Source organism: Perna viridis, chromosome 7, assembly GCF_037379345.1.
Source record: "Perna viridis isolate PV_CMFRI_1.1 ecotype Kerala chromosome 7, ASM3737934v1, whole genome shotgun sequence".
NCBI classification, from domain to species: domain Eukaryota; kingdom Metazoa; phylum Mollusca; class Bivalvia; order Mytilida; family Mytilidae; genus Perna; species Perna viridis.
Window position 1 is genome coordinate 22,044,575 of NC_142451.1, and position 17,358 is coordinate 22,061,932.

The following is a 17,358-nucleotide window of genomic DNA, read 5'->3' on the forward strand; positions in this document are numbered from 1 at the left end:
AAACAAATCAGTTTTCATGGCGCAGATGGATACACCGTAAAAGACATCATTAGAAATGTTTGTCAGTTCAAATTTAAATCTGAAACTGGTCACAAAACATGACAAACCATGGCCAAATATCTTCTTCCTTTTTTCTTTGTCTTTTTTTAGTATACTTCCTAGTTAAAAATATTTCGTGTTAAAACTTTCGTGTTATGACAATTAGATTTGCATTGTCTTATACCTACCATTACCAGGACTGACAGTTTTTGGTTGAGGATCTTTTGGGGGATACTCTATTGCCTTTGGAGGCGGGCTAGGAGGAGGCGGGGTTACTGGTCTTGGTGTCTTGTGAGCATCTAAAGACTTTCGCAATTCCCCAACAGTTACATGTCTGTTTTCTGGATTACAGTTCTAAATAAAGAAATTAACATCATTTGCATAATAAGGAACTTAAAATAATCCTATTCTACCAATTCCTGAATTAACATATTGGTATCAAAAACTCAACATAACACTAAATGACATATCATATACAACAAATTAAAGTAAGACTATTTTCTACATTTGTGGAGAAAGTTTAACTAAGCAGATTGATGGTAACCATTCAAAGAGCCTAGTGAAGCCTGGTATACAATATAGGTTGTGGTTAAGCCTATTTCATACTTCTTGTTGTTTCACGTTTATAAGCCTAATTGACTTAAGTACCAGACTGCAAAATCTAGGCAGCTTCTTAATTCAATTCATACATATAACTCCTGGGTTTGACAATAACAGTAGTATGGTAGTCCAGTGCCATCCTAATTTTGGAGAGGACTACTTGAAAAAAAATCATGGTAGTTCTATAGGTTATCTAAATTTTGTCTTATGTTTCATAAGATCTAAGAATAGACCCATAATTACTGTCTAAGGACTACCTGTTACACCTCTCAAGTAGTACTGTTGACCACCAAACAAATGAAATTAGTGTCAAACCCTGTAACTCCACATAATCTGTTTTGAATATTCGCATATGAAAGCCATTTATTTGTAAGTGATAAGTATGGTAATAAGTGAACCCACTCTCTTTTGAGTACATACCTGTATCATGTTTTCTGTGAGATAGCCATATTGTGTAGTAAAAGGATTGGGATTTGGAGTACCAAACGTTACAGCTCCACCATTAGCATTCATGCCAGGCCATCCATTGGGTGGTGCTCCTCCCCATACATTGATCTGAGTCCCAGAGTAATTCACAGGGTTGAACGGTCCTTCAGGTAGTTCTGGAGCATGTGCTGAAAATAATAATTAATGTCAATGGTAATACAAAATATACAGGTGCTACTGTCAACTGTCTGATTTATGATCAAGATATCATTGTTATAAGTTCAAAAAAGGACAATGTGCTGATTGTACTTTTTATACTGGTATTTAAAAGAAAGATTAACATAATCTTAGGGCAACATAAAAGGGAGATAATAGATGAATTGTCACAGTAAAAATGCCTGAAATGACTTTTAAAAAATATCCATTGCATAAAGTTTGCAAACATTCTCCAGAATTAGGACATGCACAGATACATTTTGAGGTGAAGTCCGAACTAGATACAAAAAGTATTCTTTGCGCTTGTATTGGACCAAAACTAAAAATGTTTGTTTTCCCTTCTACCTTTACATACCAAAAAAAGAGGTCTTCCACAAAATATTTCATTGAAGTTTTTATGTCAACATGTGTTATAATTAATTGTTCTTAGAAATAAGCAATCTGACTGCATGAAAATGATGGTTCTCAGGTAAAATTAAAAATTAAATTCTGACTGTCCTATCCAAAGCCAGCATCATAGAGTTTGAAAGCAGGGGCATACCCATGTATAATATATTAAGGTTGATCTTATTGTACAAGGCATTCAAAATGCCCAAGTGACAGTAGTAGTAGCAGTCTTTGTAAGAATCATGCAAATTTTGTAAAATGTGATACACCCCCCAAAAAAAACCACATTTTTATTTTTGTAATTAAGTTGCTTTATGGATCTGTATGATGAAATGTATAATTATTCATTCCAATCTGTCAGCTCTTAAGAGATAATTCACATTGAAAATCCAACAGTTTCTATTGTATTTTAGTGTCATTTATATTTATCTCCCTTAATTTTAAACTGTAATGTACATTCTAAGACCATGAGTTATATGAAAAACCACATGTCAATTTCTGTTCTCTACAACATTCTAAACAAAATATCAAAAACAACAATATGTAGGCTTTCCAACCCTTTATCATATTTTGCATGATTCTTAGCTGGACAGCTACATCTAGGCACTCACCTGGACCTTCATAAGCACCAATATCAAGTGTAGGTGAACTACTGCTAGCCCATGCTTCCTTGCTTCCCCATGCCTCTTTTGAAGGTTTATTTTTTCTGACTGGAGATTTAGTCTGAAAAACAAAAACAGACAGTTTCTTTCAAGACCCTAAGAACCATTTAACAAATGACAAAATATGATAACAATCTCCATCAAATACAATGTTTATTTAAACACTACTAACATTAATCAGTTAGAATGAATCTGACTAAATGATCAAACCATAACAGAATGTGATGGTATAAGATGAATGATTTTAAGGAAGTAGACCTAGGCTAAGGGGCATAACTAAAATTATTGGAACGTTTGTGTAAAACATTTTAGATCAATTTCATGTATTTCATTCTGTTTCAAATGAAAGCTTGATAGACTTTGGATGAAGTTGAATAAGATACAAATATATCACTGATTTCAAGAGTTATGTCCTTTACCCTACGTCTATCTCCTTAATATTTTAGCAACAATTTCACTGACTACATAAATACAGAAGATTTTCTTTCCATATTTATTTTAAAGTTTAAGTAGTTTATTTGAACACTACTTCCCAAAACAATCAATTATTAGCAGTCCTGTTTTCAGTGGGGTTTCTGGTGTAACTGTTTTCCACTGTATTACTCCTTACCCTCTGTGGCCTTTTCTTGAGTGATGACTTTTTCTGTGTTGATTTGAATGATCCTGAAGTAAGTGTACAATCTGTGTCAAGGTCTGATGTCTCAAAGAAACTGTTATAATCATCTGTAGTGTAATCTGAGGTTGGAGCACCAATATCCTCTACATTAAACTGTTTAGTAACAACATCACTCTCTCGCAATCCATCCCTATGAACAGAGTGGACCAATAATCAATAGTGACTTATTAACTTTGTGCTTTGAAACAATGCAATAATCAAAACAGTTAGCTACCATAAACCAACTTATTTCATTTTAAAAACATATGGGACAGAAAACTTAATTCACATACATGTATGATAACATTCATAGAAAAAAAAACTGTTTAAAAAAATCACATTTTGACAATATTTGTGGTTTAATCAGGATAAGTTAACACAAATTTAACTGCATGGACAAATTGAAGGAAACCTTAATACCTGGCAACAGCAATAGCCTTGAGGGTTCTTTTACCAGATTTAAGAGTGAAGGGACCAATGTACTTAAATGTCACCTCCTTCCCTCCTATTTTCCTCTGGAGGGCTGATGGTTTGGACCCATCAGATGTAAAGAAGATCTTACAGTCTGGAGTATCTGCAAAAAAAATTGTATGACATAATTGCTTACTTACTTAACTCTGTAACTTTCATATGTGGATACGCAACATCCGTTTACAACTTAGGCATTAAAGCAAGGTCTGCGTTATAAAATGGATTTCATGCCATAGACATTGTATGAACTATTCACTTAATGACTATAGAATAAGACAGTATATGGCAATCAATCAGCATATAAATTGAGCAAGGTTTAGTTTCAATAAAGTACGGTAGTTATTTCTTTATCATAGGAGTAAATGTAAACTCTCTGTTCAAGACGCAAGTTTATTTATTTGTAAACACTTTAAGTCACAACCATTAGAAAAGAACCCAGTACATGTATAACTATTGGCTTCTATTCTCCCAAATGTTATTATTACTGTGAAATGGTATACATTTTAACAAGCAGCTGTTCACAATAAAAACAAGCATTGCATGCATAACTGCACAAAACCCATGCAGCAACTTCATAATTTAATGAAAGTATACATAAAAGAAACACCTCACATCTTCAAATAACATTATAATACAATGTAAATATTCTAAATCTTGAGAAACCTAAGATCCATTTATGATTGTTTTGCTTCAATTTTTTAATGCTAATAGGCCATGCATGGAATGAAATAAAGGATTTATCAACTTAATTTAAAAAATGTGTTTTCTATAAATAGGCTTACTAGTCATGCATTTAATACCTGGCATACTCAAATAACAACTATATTGAAGGTAGCCTCAAGAACTAATTTTGACTAGTCTTGTATCCTACATTAAATAATTCTACATTGTCCCATTAGCATACATATTTCCACATGCAGACTTGCCTGACTGTAGAGCAACCAATGTTTTAGTGTCAATATTCGTATTCAAGACACCAAGTTTAGGACGACGAAGAGGTACAATGATTGGACCAGCTATTCCACCAGAAAATGGCATTTTGAAGGCTCTTTGTTGATTGTACCTTATTTTATCAGAATCTTGACTAATATTCTGTAGCAAAACAATTTGATGTTTGTTTGTTTTGGCAAGCATGATAAAATGTCATACATTTCATAATTAAAAAGATTGGTTCTGTGTGTAGATAACAGTCATGTGGTAATACACAAATAATAAAAGTAAGAAAGTATAAATAATGAGAAAAATGAAATGAATGATATATGATAATGAGATCATAAAAATAAAAGTGATGTAGGGGAAAACATGGATTAATTTTTAATTGTGCATAAACATTTTAATCATTTCAGAATTATATGTAAACAAGAATAGAAAACAGTTATTTCAAGGATGATTTACCTGTATTTAGTTCAATTAAAGTAGTAGTATCTATCTGTGACTTTACAATACCAGGGAGATGTTTCCTTAAAGGTGTTATTTGAGGAGGGCAAACAGCTCCGGCACTGGGCATTCTAATACCAAGAAAAGCCTGCAATTCTATCTGAAAACAAACAAATTTTAACATAGTCATTAACAATTATCATTACAGTCCTACATGTACTTGTATGTGAAAAAAAAACAAGGAAACATATCTTGTTAGTTTTTTATCTAGTCTATATAATCATGAAGTTTGCAAGGAATTTTTTAACATGCCAAGGTGACCAAGAAAATAAACAATATCCCAGATTCCCATCAAAGATGGCATAATAATTTGAAAGTATTTATACACACAAACACTGAAACAAACAGTAACAAACAAAGTATAGTGTTTGGTTATACATCAATTTGTAAACAACCATTACAAACAAAATATATTGATAACCTAATTTTCATGCACCATGAGTTGCACGTGTGTTCAGATATCTAATATATTTTGAATACTGCAGTGTGTGACTGTGAGTGTGAGTGAACATGTTCTGACAAGAGAAGAGATGCCATGAGAAAGTTCCATACAAAAAATCCACACTTTCCTATGATAAAAAAAGTCGCAAAATACTGTCAATACCAATAATAATTACCTATATGTTAATTCAACAAGTGCATTATGATCCACAGGTCTGAAAATTTGAATGTTTTGGCAATATTTATGTGTTGTCAGGTCACAAGGAACTCTTTCTACCTTCTACTGAAGAGCGGGCACTTGCCGGAAGTCCTCCACCGGAAGTTCCTTTTTCCACCATATCGTCCCAGTGAAGTGACCAGTAAGCATGAAGTTAAAAATCTTTACAATCCTCCATTGGCAGTGATGTAATCGCTTTCTTATCATTTCCACATGCTTATATGTGGATTGTTCTCTCATGTTTGTTGTTAATTTTTACTGACGGTAGTCGGTGTATGTTGTATTTTAGTAAAGTGTACATGTTGAGGCAACTTTGGCATCCCGGTTTATTCCTCGGAATCCTCAATCTCTGTTATAAAAATGACAAATAGATCCTTTTTAATTATAATAGCGAAATAAAATTTGGTGTGTTATCAGTTTTTGAGGTAGCAAAACGTTATTGTTATCATAAAATGTCACGGATATTTTTTAATTAAATGCAATTGGTTAAATTTTCTGTCTGAACTGAATGAAGTATTGTTTGGTGGTATTTAATTTATTGTATTATTATGCTCCCTTAAGAATTTGTCCAAAAAAGTATAAATGGATACTTATGTGCTACTTTGGGACAGTTGATGAGATTGGAGCATGCTCAATATAAAATTCCATGAGAAAAATTCACTTGTTCTACCCAAGCCCTACCTCATGGAAGTGTTTATTGAGCATGGTCATCAACTTTCCACAAAAGGGTCTATATTCAGTTTGTACCTTCATCCAAGAGTTTTGTTAAAAGCCATTGTGACAGCTCCATTTTTGTATACTGTGAGAGGTTATTATAAATGTAATTGAGAAGAAAAACTAGTCTTAGAAGACCTTCGCTAGCTTAGATGATTATATACACAAAATCATGGCTGTTGATTGAGAAGCTGAGACACACTGTCTTACTTTCATGCACAATTATAATGATTTTGAATACAATTATTACAATGTTTTCTGTGGTTATCTTCCCAAGTCAGGGTTTGAGTCCATCTTTGCTCCCACAAACCCCTGACATCACTCATTCATATTTAGCGTGTATCGTCCAGTACCATCTAGTGAGTTAGCTAAATTTAACCTGGATCCAACATCCAATCAAATTACTTGTAACAAACTCTTCGAGAAATTGCAAAATGGCTTCACATAATGTCTAATTTTTTTCCATAAAGACTTTAAATGTTTTAAAGATGTTTTTGTTTGTTTTTTTTCTTTGAAGATTCTCAAAATTTAAGGGGCATATGTTAACAAATCATATCAATTTCTTTCAAGTGATGGGGCCATTTTCTGTCAGATGGGACAAAAGCCCATGACCTCCTGCCTTCCCTACCCTTGTATTTTATGACTTGATTTCTTAATAATTTGATCAACTCGTTAAAAATATTGAGACTTCTATGAACTTAATATTTAATTTTAAAATTTGTTTTAAATTTGTAGTTTTAGGTCTAACAATAATTCAAGATGCCTACTGAAGCTGTTGAGAAACCTATTGAGGAGACAAAAGTTGAGGATGGATCTGGTTCAGGTACAGACTCAGACAGTGATGACTCGACTGGAATGCCAGATCTGGAAGAAGGGGATGTCTCTGCCCAGACTAGTCAAGTATGTTGGATAGTATATGTACATCAAGACTAGAGACTACAAGTGAATTAAACAAATTTTGCCTGTTCTTTTTAAATGCTACAACACGGGTAAAAATTGGGCAATCCAATCTGATAACCCAAGGCCACTGGGCTATTGCTAATATTTATCCTAAAAGGGGTTTTACCTTTAGGACTGTCCTTTAGTAAAGTAATAATGTACAATTTGCAAATATCTGCAAAGTACCGAACTGTATGTTAAAAAAATTTAAATCAGGATTTTCATAAGAAATGATAAGACATAAACTGTCATTAATTAGCATAAATAGGTCTGTAAAAGTATAGGTAAATAATGTGAATAGAAAGAAGATATGGCTGTGCAATTTTTATTTGATGTACCTTTAGGACTGTCCTTTAGTAAAGTAATAATGTACAATTTGCAAATATCTGCAAAGTACCGAACTGTATGTTAAAAAAATTTAAATCAGGATTTTCATAAGAAATGATAAAAGACATAAACTGTCATTAATTAGCATATATAGGTCTGTAAAAGTATAGGTAAATAATGTGAATAGAAAGAAGATATGGCTGTGCAATTTGGTTTGTGGTGTAAAATATCAGGGTTTTTTTGTATCTGTAGGTAGCTCAGGCTGCTGGTATTCAAGAAGAACTAGTTAGTAGAGCTAAACAAAGCAGAAGTGAAAAGAAAGCCAGAAAAGCTATGTCAAAACTGGGTAAGTTGCAACTGAAATACTAAAATGGAATAGACTAGCGAATTTTAGTTGAACTTTGAAAGAATTGATGTACCTTAGAAGTTTTAAAAGGAAATGTCTGACTTCATTCCTCTTAATAGTCACAACAGAGAAATATCCTGAAAAATGTCATTGTGTTTTCCAATCTATTCTAATGCTTTAGTTAACTTGTTCTGTTTACAGCAATTTTTTATCTTGTTAACACTTAAATATGATCAATTGCAATTTGGGAAGGTCCTTAAGACGCTTTAATTTAACTTTCATTACTACTCAATGAAATGATCTATGGTCACAATAGAAACTAATGTTGGTGGAATAAACTGTGATCTATTTGGCATTGTATGCTACCTGTAAGAAAGCTAATCTTATACTTTTTTCTCTCATCCTCATTTTAATATCACAAGTATTTTTTAGCTCACCTGGCCGAAAGCCATGTGAGCTATTGCCATCACTTGGCGTCCGTCATTATCGTTAACAATTTTTCAAAACTCTTCTCCTCTGAAACTACTTGACCAATTGGAACCAAACTTGGTATGAATGTTCCTTGGGGTATCCTGCATAGAACTGATGTGGGGATTTTTGATCTGTCAAAAAACATGGCTGCTGTTACTAAAAATAGAACATAGGGGTCGGACAGTAGTTTTTCACATATATCTCCAAAACTGTTAGGTTTAGCCAAATTCTTTCTATAGCTGAAACAATCCTTATTTTTTGGACTACAAGGCATAAAAGTTGTCAGATGCCTTCTTTTTGGGGGAAAATGACAGTTTTTTTTTTTTTTTTTACAGTTTCCAGCCAATGTCTGAAAAACTGATGGATTTAAACTTTCATTTGCTGAAATGACCCTTATGATAAGTCCTATCAAAGTTTTCTTGAGCCAAAATTGTTGGACAACTTCTTGTTTAATTTATTGCCCTTGAAAGGCAAAATTCATCCAGAGGAGCGATTCAGGCTCCTGGGAGCCTCTTGTTTTATGAGTTGTACATTTCTTTAAATCTAAAGAATGTACTACAGTCATTAATTATAATAGATTGTATCAAATTATGTTTTCAAAATATAGGCTAAACCTATATATACACCATGGTTCATTGAATTCACATATTCAGCAAATTGTTTTCAGTTGTTAGTACAATATATTTTTCTGCAGGATTGAAACAAGTGACTGGAGTAACAAGGGTAACGATCAGAAAGTCAAAGAACATTTTATTTGTGATTAACAGACCAGATGTCTACAAATGTCCAGCATCAGACACCTACATTGTATTTGGTGAAGCTAAGGTAAAAAATTTTAAAAAAAGAAAGAAAAGCAAAATTTAAAGTGACATTTATTCCAAATAATATATAATATATAAATAATATATAATTTATTATTCACTTGGCCTGCCTGCATATGTATTACTTACCAGTATTTAAATATAATTTAAAAACTAACAAATTGTTTACTATGTTATTTGTGCTATGATTTGTTGCTACCAAGGTGTATGGACTCTTTTTTTATTTGCCTCCAAATTATCTACCTAAAGCACTATTGTTTTATTCACTGTTTGATAAGTTAATTGTCAAAGACAAAAAAAAATGTGAATTTTTGGTCATGTGAACATAAAATTTACATGACTTCTTTAACAATGCAGTTTAATTATTTGTAATTGCACAAGAATTTACTTAAAATTAAAGATTGAAGATCTGAGTCAGCAAGCACAGATGGCAGCTGCAGAAAAATTCAAGACCCCAACAAACCCTGCTGGTTTAGGAGAAGATATGCCTAGCACAATTTCACAACCCATCCAGGAGGAGTCAGAAGAAGAGGGAGAGGTAATACTGTTAAAATAGAGTCACTCCTAGATTCTAATTTCAGTGTAATTCTAGGACATTAAGCTTACTAACAATTTACTGTGTATGCATACTTGCATTCTACTTAGATTCCTTCATAGTATAAAGTTGATGGTTTCTTAAGGATAGTTTTTGTTTGCTATGATGATTATTTTCCCCAACCTATCGATAAATGACGATAGTGATGCTGTGTTTTTAGCCAGTACAAATCTGATGCAAACATCATTTGAAGTTTTGAAGATCTGTGCCCAGACTTGAAATTTTAGTAATCACTTCTTGAAAAAAAATTGCAATTGAGTAATTTTTTCAAGTTTTGATGCATATGATATATCTATGAGACATTCAGGCATGCAGTCAAATGCAAATAAAAATCAAAACTTTCTATGGCATTGAAGTGGTAAACTCTTATTCACCTTGAAATACTAGTTATAAAAGTGGGCTAACCTTCGTTTCTTTCGATAGTCCAAATATAACGTAAAAGTTCCATACTACCCTTTAAATGTAAAACTGACTTTTATAAATATGAAATATGATTGTTAATTGTCCAAACTGAATTGAGAAACTTGTTGTAACAGGCAAATGTTACGAGAAGTAATCACATTCATTGAATGAATTGTGGAAGAAGGGCCATTTCAGCATGGGATGTAGGCAACTTTCAAATTATATTTGAACAAAAAATTACCTTGCCATTATACAGGGGTGTCAATAGAAGTTGTCAACAGGCATAATTGGAAGGTTACTCATCTTTGATGGCAACTTTATTTTCAAAAATGGGTGAACTCTTACAAAATTTTCATCAGTTTACCTGCTACATAAAATACTACTGACATGGCTTACTGTGCAATCTTGAAATAAACTTCTAAAAAAAGAAAAATAACTGATATTTTATGTTCATATTCTGATCGACATTAGCAAGTTTTTTTTATTTATTTTTTTATTCGTGTTTTAGATAGATTATTGATTATTTAAGTAAGTCGTCTTAAGAAAGAAAAATAATTGCAGGTCAAAAGTTAACAATTCTTCTGCATTTTACTATGATGATTATTTTCCCCAACCTATCGATAAATGATGATAGTGATGCTGTGTTTTTAGCCAGTACAAATCTGATGTATAATGCAGAGAAAATTATAGGATAATGGAAATTGATTTTTCAGAGCTGCTCAAGTTCTAGTTATGCAGCATCGGGCTACATCATTTGTAGACTGAAAAAACCACAATTGGTGGTGCATTGTTTATCCAATATCTGTTTGATTTTTTTAATTTTGGTCTTTCACTAATGCATGATATATTATTTTATAATTTCTATTTGCTCAAGTAAGGATCACACTTGTAGTATGTACTTGCTATTTATTTCAATGGTACATATATGATTATTATGTCACTGAGGAAACTGGCTTGTCTTTTTTGTTTAGTGAAAGTGATTTGTCAAACACTGGAAATGTGTAATGAATAATTGGAATAGAAAGGGGCTGTACTATTTATCACATTTAACTGAAAATGTCCTATTCAAATTGAAGGATTGTACAAATAATGTTAAAATAATGGCACTTCCTAAAAATTTTAATCCCAGACCAAATTCTTGTGTAATGGACTCCTCTATTTGCTATGCATCGCCAATTGCGCTAATTTTTGCCTAAGGTCATTATGAACAAAATATGTAACTTGCATTATGTTTGCCAACTTTTATATCAAAGTCGCATTAGTGTATGTTTGCTATGATGAATATTTTCCCCAACCTATCGATATATGACGATAGTGATGCTGTGTTTTTAGCCAGTACAAATCTGATGCAAACATGTTCAATTTAGGTATATGCTTACCTATTTCACCTATCGGAAAAGGCCACTCAACACATAGATAATGTAAAAGAATGTCATTCTGTCTGTCAAATTGCTGAAACAGTTACATGTATCTTGACCACCATTTATCTGATCGATTTCACATTTTATATGTTGCTTCATAATGAATGAAAGGCATATTCTGTGAGTATTTTCTAATTACTGTTTGATATCAACTTTTTACTCAGTAGTTTTCAACCAATTAAAAGGATATTGAACATTTTGGTTGCAAAATCTCTACTTTAATTGGAGTGTGTTGTTTGTTGTTAGCAATTTTGAATGTCTTTCTTGGTATACATACTGTTAACCATGAAATTTTTGCAGCAGTTTTATTTTCGCGCCAAGATTCGTAACACAAAAATATAACTGTAGTTAATATTTTGTTCCAAGCATATTACAGTACATTTTGATCAACAATTTCTAATTTAAAATTGCGCAAGAGCAGATTTGTAGAAGAAACTGTGGGGGGGGGGAGACAGCACAAAAAAATTTCCCAGTTTGCGGTAGCTTGTTTTTGTTCTGTATGTAGGTACTGATGAAAAACTTGCATTTTCACATGAAAACATAAAACAGCATGTATACAATGATGATTATTTTCCCCAACCTATCGATATATGACGATAGTGATGCTGTGTTTTTAGCCAGTACAAATCTGATGTTAACATGCTTCCAGGGGTTGAAAATTGCTAAAGCCTGACACCCGGGACTAAAAAAATTGAAACTCGGACTTGCCATTTTCTAATGAAATAAGTCTGTCGGGCATGGCAATTCTAAAAAAAAAAAACAATACTTTTTTGAAAGATTTTGTCATTATTTGGACCATGTTTCTTGATCTATTCCCTGACCTATAAATAGTTATAACTTTATTTTTAGAATGGGCGTTCACTAAATTGATCTATTGATTAGTCTTTCTCAAGTCTTAATCACACCTGCGCTTGATCAGACACATTTTTTGACATACTAAAAATTTGATTAATCAAGCACTGGAATGGTGAAGATCAAATTTTGAGGAAAATATCATTGCTCAATTACAATATCACAGTTAAAAAAAAAAACAGAAACAGAATGCTGATGACAAAGCATCAAACCAGGAGACGGAATCAATTGACACTGTGTCTTCTTCTCTGCAAACATAGAAATATACATAAGAATATATGATAACAAAATTGCATTTATATATCTTACGATTGGGACTTGACAAAACATTGTTTGGGCTTAGTGTACAAAAGATAAAAAAGTACGGGGCTCGGGTCTACCCAAAAAAAATTTTCAACCCCAATTTTTTATCATGAAAGAATACATAGCTAATATTTAAGTAGCTGTTTTTGTAAGAATCATGCAAAATCTGAAAAATGTGATACACCCAAAAAAGGCTACATATTTTTATTTTTGTAATTAAGTTGTTTTATGGGTCTTAACTATGAAATGTGCAATTATTCATTCAAATCTGCCTGCTCTTAGGAGATAATCAACATTGAAAATCCAATAGATTCTATTGTATTTGAGGGTCCTTTACAGAGTCATCTCCCTTAATTTTGAAATCTACAGTGCATTCTATACAATTTTTATCTCCTAAGAGCACAGGTTATATGAAAAACTGAATGTTAATTTCTGTTTACTATGGCAATGCAAACAAAATATCATAAATAAAAATATGAAGGCTTTTTACTTATGAATCACATTTTGCATGACTCTAACTGGAGTGCTACTTCAAATGTAAAAGATGTTATCAATGTTCCTTTAAGCTCTAACAGCAAATGAAATACTTAACTTCAGGGAATAGCATTGATCTTCCCTTGATAGAATATCCATTTGCTGATGAACTAGCTTAGGTAGCAAACTGGACAACTACCTTAAATCTCCTCATCTATCGCCCAGGTAACTACCAAGGTGGTCGTTCAATCTAGAGAAGACTGATCTCTATCCCATGAAGTAACTAATTTACTCTCTGTGATAGAGAAGTGATTACATGTTCATGTCTCCCCCAAATATTTTGGTCTTGGTTCCTGACTTTCACAAAGTTCCTGCTATATACATCACACCTACAGCTCTTGCTTTTTAACTATAATTCAAAGATACCTCTTTTCCTATGTACAGGAAAAGATGGTACCACAATGTTAAAACTTGTAGCAGTACATTTAGCAAAATAGATTTGTCAGCATGTTTGCTATGATGATTATTTTCCCCAACCTATCGATATATGATGATAATCATGCTGTGTTTTTAGCCAGTACAAAGGTGATGCAAACATGATTTGTCAAACTTAGTTTGTAAAGAACCTGATTAATACTGCATATGATTTTTGATAGGACACTTTTAGTCAGTCATTTGAAAGATTTAGTTAATCTTTTCCCAGGTGTTTTATTTGACATACATACCATATTCTTTTTAGCAGAGTAGAATGTAAGAAAAGTAATTAGTTGATGCAAAAGAATGAGTAGTTTAAATAAACTGGTAAAGATTTGAAATTCCTTGACTTTCCTTACTTTTAAACAATTGTCCACTTATGGAAAATCTTAAGTCCACAATTAATGTCAATTAAAAGGGTTAGAGGTCCAGGGCCCAGTTACGAGAAATTTCAATCTTCCTACTCCTAGGTTCGATATTGGAGGGCCTGGATTTAGGAACACCAATAATCTAAACTGTGGATATTAGGTAAACAATTAGAATACAGAGTGTAAGGATATTCACCAAAGAAGTAAAGTGTATTTTGTAAATTTCAGTCTTCATCTGACAGCATGTGTACAATGATGATTATTTTCCCCAACCTATCGATATATGACGATAGTAATGCTGTGTTTTTAGCCAGTACAAATCTGATGTTAACATGCTTTATCAAAGGATCCTATTTTTCATATCCTATTTTTAAATAGGTAATTGATTAGGATGTCCGAAGAAATCACAAATTTGGGACTTCTCCCCTATAATTTCAACCCAAAATTAATAGAAGAAGAGATTGAGGCACAACATGTAAGCAAATGTCAGACATCATTGACAAACAATGGGATTTGCAGCCATATGACTAGTATTTGTAAGGAAAATCTTATGGCTACTTCTGAAGAATGTTCTTGTTGCTGATAAAAAAAAAACAAACTTTTAGAACATTTCTCTTTCATCATTCGTGCAATCGTAAGCTTGACAAGTCATCGTGTTTTTGTGATTAGATAAACATGATCATAGAAATATTTATGGAATATTCTTTATTTACATATTATTTGCAGAACTTGTATCAGTATCAAACCGACTTAGTGACATCACGAGCCAATCAGAAGCTATCGGCTAAAATCAATCAAATCTGGCTATGATCTTCCTTCAGATAGGAGAGTTCTGCAAGATGGCTATCCACTTATATTTCAAGGATTTCGAACTTTGCATAGCCTTGAGCATTTTATAAGAGCACATTTTGCATTAAAGGTTATTTATTTTTGTTTACTTGGGTATGATTTATCATAGGAGCCTAACTTAATGCAAAGGTGGTCTTTCCCTTTAAGAATTACACCTCCCAGCTAAATGTGTTGTACTGAAGTGTGAAAAGATCGGGACTGCTATAGTACCTGTATTCTCCAACTGACAAACATTATGTAGTGTAATATTCATATGACTTGTACTAACTTATCCCTTTTTATTAAGAAGGAGATTTTGTTAACTATGTGATTCTAATAATCTGTTAATTTTTCAGGTTGATGAATCTGGAGTAGAAGCCAAAGACATTGAACTAGTAATGTCCCAAGCCAATGTATCTCGATCAAAAGCTGTCAAGGCTCTTAAAAATAATAATAATGATATAGTGAATGCAATTATGGTAAGTTAACGTTTCTATTCATGTAGTAGTTGATCATTCACTTTTAACACATTGTAAACAAAAAAAAATGACCAGTCAGAATTGTTACCGACCACAGGGTTAGTGCTACAGTTGTTCATTATTTATACACCTGTTTTAAGTTTAAATTTCGTTAAATGTTTAAAAGATAACTGTATAAATACTGTCGAGTAAAATGGCAGTGATATATACTTGCTATGATGATTATTTTCCCCAACCTATCGATAAATGACGATAGTGATGCTGTGTTTTTAGCCAGTACAAATCTGATGCAAGTGTTCTATGCAGAAGTATAGAAGTTTTTAGGTATTGCAGCCATGAATAGTGAACTAAAATTGACTTAAAAAATTGACAAAAAACTTAATTGTGATTTTTATTTCTTCATTGGCTTATACATATGTAGATTTAGTTATTGACTTGATTGTATCATAACTTCTTGATCAAATGAATAATCAATCTGTCTTCTTTATTTGGTATTTGAATTTAATGCTTTTTTTTTTTTTTTTGCAGGAGTTGACGATGTGATGACTTTCTGTACCCATGTTTCTTTTGTTTGCTATGTTTTGTCATATTTATGTGAATACAATTCTTAAGAAAAAGATTAAGAAAAAAACATTGTTTTGATTATTTTGTGTAAAGAAAATAACATATAGACTTAATTAAAACCCAGAGCTACTCTGTTGAACTACATGTAGTACCACATACAGACCTGATGAAATCATTTTTCAACCTGTCGGACATTTGGTTTCGGCAACCTAACAGTATCTTCTGGGCCGAACCATTATCTGCTGAACCGAGATCATTTTTAAGAAGCAGCCACGGACGACCAACTTTCTATACTGGATAAATACTCCTCATTTTATGTTTTTCTTCATATTCCTGTTGACAAGATTTAACATACTAAAGCCAGAATCATTTCTCAGAACCAATTTAAATTTGCCTTGATTTAGGTGCTATCTTTGAACTGGAAGTTCTGGTTGAGGCGTGTCTAATAAAAAAACGTACTGGACATCTGGTCTGGATTTCGCGCAAATTTTGGACAGGCAGCTAAAAGTACCGGTCATGTCCGACGAATTACGCCATGACTGCACATAGAATGATATTTTTTTTTCTCTTCTGATAGACTTGACAAAGTGGTGTCTTGATACATCATAAACTACATGTATTTACATGAAGTTGAAAATACCCTAATTCTGAAACTGAACTTTTGGATTGTTACCTTAAGATGGAGCATTTTAGTGTAAAAAACCTGTTTTGATTGAAGTGGATTGAAAGTTGGAATCCAGTTTTTACTTTCTTCTATACACTTGTAGTTATGGATATGAATTTGTGTATACAAGAATATTATGGTGGGTTAATGATCAAGTTAATGTTGAAATCCATTTCAGTGATTTTCTAAATGAGAATCTTGGGGTTTAATTAAGTGTTAAAACAGATACATGCAGAATTAAGAATCTTTTATAGTATTACAAACACTGAACTAAAATTGTTTTAATAGCTAGGTCTTAGAGGCTTTCTCCCACTTTCAAATATGCAGCTGACTATGTATGAATTGTGTTATCTGCTTTTCATATTGTACGAGTTAGAGCAGGAAAATAAATAAAAAAAAAAAAAACAACAGAATACAGAGTTAATGAGAAGAAATTACTGGAAGACAATAAAGAACACGGATAGGAAAAAAATTATTACCAAAAGACTAATATAGAAAATACTATATGAAATAGTATTATGTGCTTATTGCTATTGAAAAAAATAATTCAAGATCTGATGTAGCTTTCAGTAACTTGTCAAGTAGCACTCCAGCTAAGGATCATGCAAATTGTGATTCATGGGGAAAAGAGACTACATATTTTTATTTTTGATGTTTGAATTGCTATAGTAAACAGAAATTAACATTTTTTTCTTTAACCATTGTTCATAGGAGGTAGAAATTACATAGAATACACTGTAGATTTTAAAATTAATGGCAATAACT

General features: G+C 32.3%; 2 protein-coding genes across 3 annotated transcripts in view; one reads left to right on the forward strand and one right to left on the reverse strand.

Annotated features, from left to right (window-relative positions):
* LOC148611796 (annexin A6-like) overlaps positions 1–5,636 on the reverse strand; it is a 24,391-nt gene extending 18,755 nt beyond the window's left edge. Inside the window, exons 1-7 of one of the 2 annotated variants that reach the window (XM_088592687.1) lie at positions 5,511–5,636; positions 4,852–4,993; positions 3,406–3,559; positions 2,941–3,136; positions 2,280–2,391; positions 1,060–1,253; positions 228–393 (exon numbers count right to left, since the gene is read on the reverse strand). In XM_088592687.1, coding sequence (XP_088448813.1) covers positions 228–393; positions 1,060–1,253; positions 2,280–2,391; positions 2,941–3,136; positions 3,406–3,559; positions 4,852–4,963 — 934 coding nt within the window. In that variant the 5' untranslated portion in view covers positions 4,964–4,993; positions 5,511–5,636. Of the gene's footprint in view, positions 1–227; positions 394–1,059; positions 1,254–2,279; positions 2,392–2,940; positions 3,137–3,405; positions 3,560–4,382; positions 4,549–4,851; positions 4,994–5,510 lie in introns of those variants that run through there. The other variant, XM_088592688.1, reaches the window with a different exon arrangement.
* LOC148611797 (nascent polypeptide-associated complex subunit alpha-like) lies at positions 5,619–16,245 on the forward strand. The gene is made up of 7 exons (XM_088592690.1): positions 5,619–5,693; positions 7,001–7,165; positions 7,784–7,877; positions 9,043–9,173; positions 9,570–9,707; positions 15,243–15,365; positions 15,894–16,245. Exons 2-7 carry the CDS (start codon positions 7,025–7,027, stop codon positions 15,906–15,908), a joined length of 642 nt encoding a protein of 213 aa, XP_088448816.1. The 5' UTR covers positions 5,619–5,693; positions 7,001–7,024; the 3' UTR covers positions 15,909–16,245.
* Positions 16,246–17,358: the final 1,113 nt, after the last annotated feature.